Raw genomic sequence first — 12,095 nt, forward strand, 5'->3', positions numbered from 1 at the left:
AACAGTGAAGTTTATGTTTAGGGGTAATTAAGAGCTAGGTCGGGCTTTTCTCGTTTAGCTGCAAGTTGTTAAAAGTTTAGGCACAAACAATTTATATTCAATTTATAATTTTAATTATTTTTAACATTATGAACTAACGCCCGTATTCACAAACAATCAGCAAATGGAACACATAGCATTGAATAGAGCTCTGTGATTGGTTCGTGTGTCACCCTGTGCATCCACGCGCACTGTGAGACCTCATAGCAATGTTTGTGAATACGGGCGTAAATGTACTTAGTTTTCCTTTGGACAGCTTTATTAATCTAAGCTTTGGACCATAACCATAAGAGTAAAAATTTGTTTCTTTATTTCTAGTGCCATTCAAGAAATTGAAATTCATTACATACATTTTCACTTTGGTGACATGTGAATCAGTTTACGACACGTTTAGGTACTCACTTAGATTCAAACTTGCTCTCATATTCAACAGATTTAGGTTAAAACAAGAAACCGCTAGAGCTCATAAAATTCTAATGCTGTCGGCAAAATCGGGATCGGATTACAATACATTTCCTCAAACCCATATTTGAGTACGCCCACGCATACACTTGTACGTACAATTGTTTAATTCCATACCACGTGGGTGTCGGGTCCGCTCCTGGCTCATGTTTGTCTGTCATCCCGTCCCATTAATTCATAATTGGTTTACCCACAAGATGTGATCGTTTAATTAAGTTTTCCCGTTGTTGTTCTACGTATTATTTCAATGGAATTATTTGCTTCTTACGAGTACATCAATGGTGCAAATGTACGAGAAGGAATGGAAGGTTTTGACTTGGCGGGAATAGTGAATGTGATATATGCGTATTTGCCGCATTTACATAGGATGAAAGCCTACGTCTACCCACTTTTCACGGGTAGGTAGGGTGGGTATTTTTTTAGGGTTCTGTTACCTCAAAAAAAGAAAAACAAAAAATTCTGTCTCTTGTCTTTAACGTCTATACATAGAAATACATTCCATCCATTTTTAATTTGTGTTGCTCTTATGAGAAAATGCTTCATGCCCATTTCAGTCTCTACATTATTCAACCTTTTTCCAAATATTATTTATTTGTGGAAAGTTTTTCCAAATAATATTTATGATTATAGAATTGATGAAAAATTAAACAGCGCCCCCTAGGGCGGCTATAATATAGGGGGCGCTGTTTAATTTTTCATACAAAATTTTTCGATGGCACTTTGAATACGCAAACGAAACGAACTCGAAAGTTTTTCGTAATAGAGGTACAGTTCGCGATCCGCCGTCGGCTGTTTTTATCAGAATGATTTCGGAATATCTAATATTTATGCTGATATCTGATATTAACAAAGTTGTATATCTTCGCTACAATTTATGAATGACAGTTGCTGATAAATCCAACATACAGAGATATACGAGTATTCTATATTACCTACGGATGGATTGAATTAGATAATAGTGATTAAGGAAGAATAAAATACGTCACCCGAGTCGGGAATGAAAGTAAATTTTAAATGCAGGGAGGTACTATGTATAAATAAGAGAAAAGGGTAAGCCCTTTTTTCATCAATCTTCCTATGTTACCAAAACACGGAAAACGAATTCGCAGTTTCATTACCTCGACGAAACGGACAAAAAACATTAAACATGATACATTGGATTCGTGGCATCAATTATGGGATTGTGTATGTTAGTACTGCGGGCTATAATGCCTACCACATGACAGAGTAAATGTAATTAACGAGATTTTTCAGCGCAAAGGTTCAGATGACATTGCCTTTAATAAAACGGAATTAATTCAAGCAAAGAAAATAAAAATATATCGCCAAACAAGTTGCGTTAAAATGCGGCAAAGGCTTATTCAAAAATTAATCGTCAGCAACAAGCGAGGCGGCGAAAGGCGGCGGCGTCGTAGGCGGCTCTTTCCCAGCCTCCATTAGCCCGCTATAAAGCCCCATTACACGCCACTTCATTCATGCTAAGAGTACACCATTAAACGCTAATCCTCAACATTTGCTTGCTTCTAACCTTCGTTAAATAATTGCAACCACAACATTTTTCCAGAATAAGACACGGGAATGTCACCATTTTTTCTCCTTAATTAGATACTACGTTTTACGGTCCAATTAACAGACAATAGTGGCCGGCCGACCGTCTCGTAAAGCCCTTGAAACCCGATAAAGATATCGTTATGGCAATAAAAGGTGCTCTTGCCCCACCATTAATTACTAGGAAAATACCTTTGGTAAATTTATCGCCACAATCGATGTCTCTATAAATTGTTGATTCCCGGCATCTGTGACGCTCGTAATGACCGAATAATGGAGTGGGTTGTCGAGATTGTGGCCCACATTTGCCCGTAATATTCCCGCGTTGGACAATATTTCCATAGCGCTCCATAGTTTGTCACGTCGACCGCGAGATAAAATAATTTAAAAATAGCCCGGTGCGTTTCAGCGTGGAACATATTTACATGAGGTTCGAAAAAGCTTTTTGTTGTATTATTTATAGTGAATGCTAGACTATCGTTGTCAACATAACTATGACCTGAACTGACTTTTACTACAAAAATATTAATTTAGGATTCAAAATTATAAATTGAAACTTACCTTTGATATAGGCAGGACTGCTTGAATATCATCCTTTTCGATGTCCAGGCGAGTGTTGACGCGATGCTCATGCGGGGGTTCCTCCGTGGTGGACGTGGACCCTGGGTTGGTGGAGACCCTGGCGGACCAGCTCAAGCGTGCTGTCCCCCGGCCAGATTCGCCTTCAGATCCCTCAGTGTCGCCTTCACCTTCAGCTCCAACTTCGACTAGCCACGTCAGGATCTCTTCCCAGCCTGGACCTCCTGCACCACTGGTTTCTTCCACCGCTCTACACAATATGAAAATATTTATTAGGTATATGAAAAAACACACCAGTAATCCTAGTTCGTAAAATTGTCATCGAAAAGATATTTACGGAGAAAATACAGGATAAAATAAGAGTAGCACAGAAAAAGCCGATTCAGGACTGCTTTGTCAGCAAAAATCAGCGATCCGCTACGCCTCGTGTCTGACCCACCCCGTATTGTGCAAAAACAGATTTTATCCGGACAATATTGCTTGACACATAATATTTCAGCGTATGTGGCGCGGCGCAATTTTTAACATGGAAATTGAATTACCCTGCCTCTGTTTATTTGAAGGTTCTACAAATATTCACTGCAATCATGATAGCATTGGTCAAGCTGGTATCTAGTATACTACCTCAGAAGGGTATAATTTTAAAAGTCGTGACATCGAGTTTCATTAAGCAGCACCAGCGCCAGTCGGATTTATGGCCTCGCAAATGCCAGCTCCAAGTAAATACACAGTCGTGAGCGAAATTGTGAACAAATTCCACAAAAGAAATGAAAACGCGGCTTTATTTCGTTTCTAAAGAAATATGTTTTCATTTGCGTATAAAACTCGTTAACAAGTACGAGGGGGGATCAGTAAATAAATTCCAGATGAAATTTCTAAGTGGAGCAAATGACGCGCGTCTTCCCACAAATGGTGTGATTCGCACTTGGGTCTTATAAAAGCGGCACACCTTGCGGCTTTATTCGGTTAGCCTTTTGTAGTAGTGTTCCCTAGCCTGAGATTTCGTTTTACTCGAAGTTGACCCACTTACTTTCAATGGTGTCGTGGAATGCGAATAGCTGGGAGGCGAAGATGGAGAAAATAGAAACGAAATGGCTCCTTTAAATCCGCGTTGAAATGCGCCGTGGCCGTAAGCGAGTCTGCAGATGCGCTGCCCGCTATGAAAGCACAGCCGGACTAAGACGCTTGCAATCCCATTCCTATCGTATCTCGCTCGTGCAATGCAAACGCAAGCCTGTGTATGTAATAGATGCTACAATAAATAAATCTCCGAATTTCTTGGGAACGTTTGCAATAAATCTTTGCTCCGGGGAATGCAACCAATCCGTTCATGTTCTTTGAAATAAGTTTCGGTTTCGAATTTGCTTGGTTACTAAAATACGAAATATTTTATGTGAGCGCAGAAAATGTTCAATTAAGCTACTCCTAATATGGCGTGACGGGTAGGCTCTATAAAACCCTCCAGTAATAGACGTTCGCCGAAATAAACAGCTTTTCGAGAGAATGGAGGTGACACGGAATAATCGTATAAAATACTAAGCTACCATCTACCTGGCCCCAACTGGTGCCAAGATTTCTTTGCGGACGGATGAAATAATGGCTCACGACATAAACGTGTAGAGCCGCCGCTTTTCGCATAGTAAGTGGAAATGTCTAGATTGATGTACCTACTCTTGAGCCGGCTTCTTACCTAAATTCAACGTGAAAATATACCGATACTAAAAGAAACTGACAGGTTTTTTCGTTAATTTAAACTTATTATTGTTTCATTTCTTTCAACTTCCCAATGACGTCAAAATAATTATCCCAAGGCACACAAAAATCTACACACTCGTAATTAATTCATGTTGTTTACCTAGTTTCCGCTAATAACTGCAACATAGTAGACCTTGCCTCCTAATCATGTTACAGTCCTAACAGTAGGTAGAACAGTAGCTATTCAGTATCAAAGTTGCAAACTGCAATTACAACTGCAGAGTTTTCACCGTCATAACTCCAACTGGATACCATGATTAATTTACTACAATTTTATAAAGCACTACATACCTACCTTACCTATTTTTCTTTTTCTAGCATTTGCGTGTTTCTTTTTTTTTATTTGTGGAACAATTAATGCAATTTTATCAAAATTCTTCCACTTCTCTTAAAAGATGTAGACTGATGTATGACTTTTCTGATTAATTCAAAATTATTACACTCTAGCTTGAGTTTAGAGTGACCAAACAAAAACAAAACTGCAGTTAATAACTGAAGTCCACTTACGTGTCAGTTCCATCGTCATCCTGCAGCGGCTGTTCAAGTCGCGTTGCGGTGACGGTCGCAGCCCGCTGCTTCACCTCCGCGGTCACCGCCCACCGCGAGTTGGCTGCGGTCACGCTCACCAACCGAAGGCCGGACTTCACTTTCATTCTGGTGACAAAGATTGATCTAGCATTAATTTGTGCTGCAAAAGTCATATTTCAAAAGTAACCTAAATGTCGCTGATATTTAATTAAAAACTTTTCTTAAGGTACCTACTGGCAAAGAAGCAAACAAAAAATATATGACGTATTTGTAACTTGTTGTAGCCACTGCACTGAAACCACGACACCCATTCAAGTAAGAACAATGTTTTTTGTTAATTTGGATTGTCTGTGTTAATTAAGGTATTGTTACTCGTATTGTAAAATAAAATACTTGGATATTGCATAGATTTAAACCGAATAAATACACTGCAACCAATACAGTCATTTCATCGGCTACCTATACAACATCACATAAATTGAACGGCTCCTCACGTATGAATATCGTCAGCCGCAGCGCTATACATCACACGGGTTATCAAAGTTTCGACACAATTTCAGGCTGGCCCGCTGTAAGACATTACAGCGTATTGTGTGCTATCTCCGGCAGAACCGAAGTAGTTATAAATTTCCATTTAGGCGCAAACGCCGTTCCCGAACGCCCCGACGGCTATAACTCTGTGAAGCAGTTTGGAAGCAGGTGGCGCGGGAACTGCCAGTCTCTATCGTTCTGAATCTTTGGGAAGATTTTCTAGAATACAGATTTTATGATATTTTAGATATATTTTATGGTTTTGAATTGTAGCCTGTGTTACCAATTATGAATTGTAGCCTGTATCACCAAAAAGATCTTATATAAAATTTTATTTACTTCATTGCACTATGTAAGTAAACTATGCCACACGTGTCCAAAACAAGGACAAAGCTTTTTAAGGAGGAAGTTTGCTCCAACACGTTTAGTAAACAGAAACGTGTCTAGATAGTTACTTTATTTAGAACTTAATGAGTTTCTGGGAAACCTATGTAAACAAAGGCAGTTCATGTGACGAAGTCCACGAGCGTTAGGTTCTACCTAGGTATTAAAACAATAGGTTGTAAATTTCTCGTACTACGCTCGAGTTTACGCGACGGCTACGCGACGCGCGTGTCGGGCGGTCGTATATCAAAATTTGCAGTGTTCTTTGCGGTTTCGTTAATAGCAGTATTGTTGTAAATTACTCTGACGCTACATCACGCTATTTCCAACTCAACACTATGTTGATTTGAAGTTTCATATGTAGTAACTAAACTTCTATCCTAACACTCTATAATCTATAAGACCATATTCATCATATCTCACTTATTTGTTACGAACACATTAGCAGCTATGTTGTTTGTTTGAACATAACGTTGCTTAAGTTTAATCTTATCAAAATCAATCCCCTTAACATAAAATGTTAACCGCGAATAAGAAAATGTATAAGTCCTATAAGTTTGTCTGAAACAATAGGGCTTGTACAAATAAGCCGATAACGTTATATTATGCCATTTACATTAATGTATTCTCCGAACTTTTCTCGGCGGATTATCTTGAAAAGCTCAAAGGAGTCTAGAAATGGTTTACAAACTAACGTAAGTTTGTAAAGTAAGATTAAACAAATGTAGAAGTCTTGTTTGATCGACCTTTGCCAAAGAATGATTATTACAGAGCTTAATTTTCGGGGAGGGGCTTAACCTATAGAGGAAAAGTTTTAATTGGAGATTCGAGGCCAACACAGCGGGCACTTGAAGCGCATTGTGGAATACTAGCGCGTCTCGAGCGCCTGTTAAAAGTTGCAAAGCGTTCCAATAGCCCATTATTTTTATGAACGTCAATACCGCGCCTACTCCATGGGAGTGTAACGGGTTTATCGTGGAAATAAAACTAAAGCAATCCACAATACGTGTTAGCTTTACGTATCGCGTGGGCTTTGTGAACCTAACAGCCAATCCATTTAAGCTGAAAGACCTTTGTGAATGTATCATGTTTCAAATTCTTTGGTAACGTTAATTGCTTTTGGTTTACCTAGCGGGATGGACTGCGGTGCGTGTTGCGATAGGTCGTTAAAATTGTCAATTACGTTATCAAGGATACACATTTATGCTGTGTTATTGTTTAATTTTGCACCAAATATAAACCTAACGACCTGAAAATATGCATTTAATTATGTAGATTTCGTAAAAAACAGTTGCACCAATCTGTTTGTTCAATGTCGTTTTAAACTATTAAAGTGTTATCACAAACTTAATTCAAATCAAAACCAATGACGAGCAATCTCGGCTAACGGAACCCAGTGTGTGGTGTGTTAAATCGTCGCCGTGACATCAAGTGCCTGCCGGTGACAGCATTTCCACTGCTGTGGGCCGAGACGTCAGGCTGCCGGGTAGGCGGCTGCATAATCACTTACCAATTGACAGGTCTATCTGGTGCGTGCTTGTACTAGACGTGTAGCTTGTGGACTTGTGTTTAACTAAATATTCAGTGAGCTTTTCATTAACTAACGCACTTTGGAACAGTGTTTTGATAATGCGCTTCTTAATACGATGGTGGTCCACATCCCACATCATACATTGTTTTTGCAAAATCCTAACTATTCAGTTCGATTAACTCATGTAGTACCATTATAAAATTTGTTATTGATTGGGTAAATTAGCCAACTTTGTAACACATTAAAATTATAAAACTTCGTTTTGGGCAAACCTCCAGTGAATCAAATGGTTAATGTAATCCCAGTTCAATATGTAAGGCCAGTCTTATTCCTTACCTACGTCAAGCCTTAATCTGGCTTATTTGACCCAATGCCTCTTTACACAAATCTTTCAACGGGTCGATTTATCCCTCCATATTTATATGTTTTATCTTTTCAAGTCATATCTCACAAAATAAACTACCCCTTGTTGAAATCTTATTATGATTGAAATTCAATTTAGCATCTCTATCGACCATTTATTGTTTTTTACAATCGCCATTTGTTGAGAAAATTACTAGGTACATACTATGTTCGTTTATTTAGTTGTACGTATATCAAAGCGTTTCATTTCAGAAAATGAAACAGGCTGTCCTAAGCCCTTCTCTACCTACCAATTACGGCATAACGTTGCTTAATTTCAAATTTTTGTAGCATCGGTAATCGAAGTAGCTATTCGAAATTTATTGATCAGTGTGTAATAACTGCTACTGTGTGGTCGAATGTCAGCTGACGGTTGCCTAATTTGACGAACTCGAGGCGGCCAGCTCGATTTCAATTAAAGATTACCACTTTAGAGACGGGTTCGAAGAGTGCTTAACTCGTTTTGAACGATGTAAAAGTGTAAGAAGAACTTAATCGAATATGATAGTATCTAAAACTATGAATATAAATGAGAATGAAATTCTAAGCTGTTTTACATTGTTACTCTTTAAAACTATTCATGTATAGGTAGGTTCCTATACAGTAAATTAGTTACATTGTATAATTGTATGTGTTTCAAACCAAATAAAGCGTTTTGAAAACTGTTGAACTAAAATAAACATCCACTTTCCAGCAGAAACAAATATTTATTGTTATCATAAAGCAAGTTGATCAAGACCGACAGTCTCTACTGCGGACTAAAATAAACGAAACTATCCACAACTTCGGTTTTAAAAGCTGTTAAATTGAAAACGAGGCGCTCGGTGAGTGACAATCGGAGAGACGCTCTCGGAGAACTCTCGACTCAATCAATAAATGTAAAGCAAAATAGCTTCTCCAGCAAGATTTTTCGACTGACGCGTAAAAATAGAGCGCTGGAAAAAACTTTTACAAGTCTGGCTGTGCGGAGTTACTAGGTTCAACTTAATAATGCACAGAGCCTAAGTGGTCAGTTGAAATCTAGAACGATAAAATATAGTATTTAAAAATGAAATACAATTTTTTACCTGATAACGACATGTCCAATAGTGTGGCTGGTGTCTCGGCGCACAACAAAGGGAAGATGCAGTCTTGAGTGTGGATACAATGGTGCTCGCGGTAACAGCAAGGCAGCGTCTCCAGCTCGGGCCTCGCGGTAGCCAGCGCGGGCGCCGGCCAGCGTCACTGAGCCCAGGGGCCAGGCTGGTTGCACAGACACTCGTCCACAGGCCCCGTCACCTGTCTCGCCACTTCCCGCTTCCGCAGCGCTATATGCCAGCTTCACAGTCCGCGGAGGACGCTTGCCCTTTCCATCAGCGGGCCACCACGCAGCTGGCACAGTCAACTCGGCTAAGCACGCGCCCTCTTCACCCTCCGGCCCACATGTCGCAGTTAACGTTCGCGAACCGAGACTCGCGTGTAAAGTTATGCACACCCGCCTTGGACGAGCGGCCGCTCGTCGCGCGCCTCCCTCACCACCAGTGTGGAACAAAACGCGCAGAACGGGAGCATCTCGAGGAAGCTCCCGAAAGACGAGATGAGCTGACACATCTAGCCTGTGGGCGGTCGCTTCTTGTAGTTCTAACAGTGTGGCATTTCTTCGGGGTGGCTCTAGGGGATCGGGCACTGCGTATCGAGCTGGCACGGTTTGCTTCGTGGAAAATGGGCCGTAAGTAGCTCGCACCGATGCTGGCGCAGACCCTTGCAAGACCGTGAACCTGTCGAGAGACAGTAGCGCGCCGGGAAGGGCCGTGCCCATCGGTTCGGGAGGTGGACCCGCACCGCTCCATCGCGCCGTGTGCTTCAGGAAGAACCCGCTGTCTTTGTTCTCGAAGTGAACTTCGACGGCCAGCGCCGCCCCTGCAACGAAAGAAAACATCCCATTACAAACGTGCATAAAACACTCATCAGCGTAAAAATGTATGACATGTGTAAAATGTTAAGTAAGTATTTTATTTTCATTCCCGACGTGAGATAAAAGGGCGCCAAACGGAATATCTGGCACGTTTCCAACTGCATTTGTGTTCTGCAGAGTTGTCAGTTTACGTCAGTTTATGTTTACAAACAAACCAATATTCTTAAATTAGGTTATTTCAGAATCTAATCAAAGACAATTTACGTAAGATTAATTCCCACAGTTTCACATTTTGTAAGAAAAAATTCTGCGTGTAACGCAGAATTTTTTAAGTGATACGTATCATTTCAATGACGGATGAAATAACCAGTCGTCCTGCTGGCTGAGGCCTCGGCAGTTCCTTGAGCTAGATTTGTGTCACGCGCCGCATTGATGGGATGCTTCCAAGAACTTATTATGCTGCTAAAATATTCAGCAGGCGATCATTATTAGAATGTGTTCTATTTTGTGGAGGAACGCGTGTTTTTTCTGACTATAACAAGATAATTTAGAGATTATACGACAAATGACAATAGTTTAAAACCTTGAAGAAATACTTGTAGGTAGGTACTCTGGTTTAGCATAATTATTTCACTAAAACGCATTATTAGAAAACTATACTGGAAATACAAACACATTGTAGTTAGTGTCAGAAGATTTACGTAAAGAAGGTTCGAGTATTTAGTACACTGCAAGATCTAAATAACCAAGCCTTGTTTCAATTAGTGGGGTTAACCGTGGGTTTCAGACGTGCTTTGATTAGCTACAATAAGAAATGGCTCCTTAATCCTGCAAGATTAACCCTAATAATGGTCGGCGTGAGAAAGTAATGAGCAAATCTCTGATTAACTTAGACCTCTGCACAGGTAGCGCATAGTTTTTGGTAGGACTGTTCAGTTCAGCTCAGCTTATGAAAATAGATGTTATAACATAACTTACAAGATGCTCGTTTATTTTCAAGTAGGCTCTTCGTTTAAAAAACTTGTTGCTATAACGGTGACATCTTGTAAAGGTGCACTGAATCAAAAGAAAAGTTTTTATGAAAAGCGCCCCACGTCGCGGACTTTAAAATATCTCTACGAAAAATGGGATTCGCTGGAAAACTTTAATAAAGAGCGGACTTTAAAAACACTGGTTCAAATAGTAGTATTACTTAAGTAGAAAGCGATTGCTTCATTTGCAAGCAAAGGGCACTATTCCGGCAACGCTCACACCCGCGGAGAGGATAATAAAAAGCTTTAGCACGTGACGTGCTGGAACAAAGAAAATTCACACCGCTTTCTGGTTTTAACCCCTTCAGTGGAGATCTTTTCATTAGGTTCGCTTGTTAACACGTCAAGTTTTTGCAGGAGATGCAGGTGCATGTAAAAATAGAGTTTTCCATTTTGTTCCGGAATCTGGTGTATTTTTTGAGGAAGGACCTGGTGCTTTGCTACTTTTCGTTTACTTTTTGAACAGTAACGCTAGTCGTAAAGGAAATTCTTTTCTTTCTTTTCTTTTTTCAGCCAAATGACGTCCACTGCTGGACAAAGGCCTCCCCCAAGGTTTTCCACAATGAACGGTCCTGCGCTGCCCGCATCCAGGCTCTTCCCGCGATCTTTACCAGATCGTCGGTCCACCTAGTAGGAGGCCTGCCCACGCTACGTCTTCCAGCCCGTGGTCGCCACTCGAGAACTTTCCTGCCCCAACGGCCATCGTCTCTACGAGCTATGTGCCCCGCCCACTGCCACTTGATTTTAAAGGTAAAGGAAATTATTAGTTTGGAATCGAAAAAACACTACATTTATCAAATGTGTCACTTGATTAACCCTATGGTGTTACTAAAGTATTATGACGTTATAAAATAGTAGATATTATGACGTTATGAAATCTGAATATTTTTTGGTAAATCCAGATGGTAAGAATATGAAATACTGAAGAAAAAACTGGCTACTGATGCAAATAAATTCACTCCACCGAGATATGAAATGCCGCGCTCCAAAAAAACTAGGTAGAAAATGTTAAAAGTGACGGAGTCTAGTAATAAAGGTGAGGCGCAAGGATGAAGGAGACTGCGAATTCAGAGAGCCAACTATCCCTAAATTAAATTATAATATTCATCGTGACAGTATTTCACACAAGCCAGATTAAAAGTTACTGATGAAAGATATATATATATACTTGTCGGCCGTTTGGTGTAGTGGTTCAGAACGGACTACTATGCCGAGAGGTCCCGGGTTCGATTCCCGGCCGGGCAGAAATTGAAATGATGAATTTTGTCGGCCGTTTGGTGTAGTGGTTCAGAACGGACTACTATGCCGAGAGGTCCCGGGTTCGATTCCCGGCCGGGCAGAAATTGAAATGATGAATTTTAATTTCTGTGACGGGTCTGGGTGTGACTATGTATAATATTTATGTATTTAA

General features: G+C 40.2%; 1 protein-coding gene across 1 annotated transcript in view; it reads right to left on the reverse strand.

Annotated features, from left to right (window-relative positions):
- Positions 1 to 12,095, reverse strand: part of dtn (transmembrane protein 132C dtn) — an 86,478-nt gene that overhangs the window by 13,655 nt on the left and 60,728 nt on the right. The window contains exons 2-4 of the mRNA XM_028316827.1: positions 8,827 to 9,658; positions 4,891 to 5,037; positions 2,611 to 2,878 (exon numbers count right to left, since the gene is read on the reverse strand). Coding sequence (XP_028172628.1) covers positions 2,611 to 2,878; positions 4,891 to 5,037; positions 8,827 to 9,658 — 1,247 coding nt within the window. The remainder of the gene's footprint in view (positions 1 to 2,610; positions 2,879 to 4,890; positions 5,038 to 8,826; positions 9,659 to 12,095) is intronic.

The sequence above is a fragment of the Ostrinia furnacalis genome, unplaced genomic scaffold (genome assembly GCF_004193835.3).
Source record: "Ostrinia furnacalis isolate ACB-3 unplaced genomic scaffold, ASM419383v2 OfSCF5921, whole genome shotgun sequence".
Taxonomy (NCBI): Eukaryota; Metazoa; Arthropoda; class Insecta; order Lepidoptera; family Crambidae; genus Ostrinia; species Ostrinia furnacalis.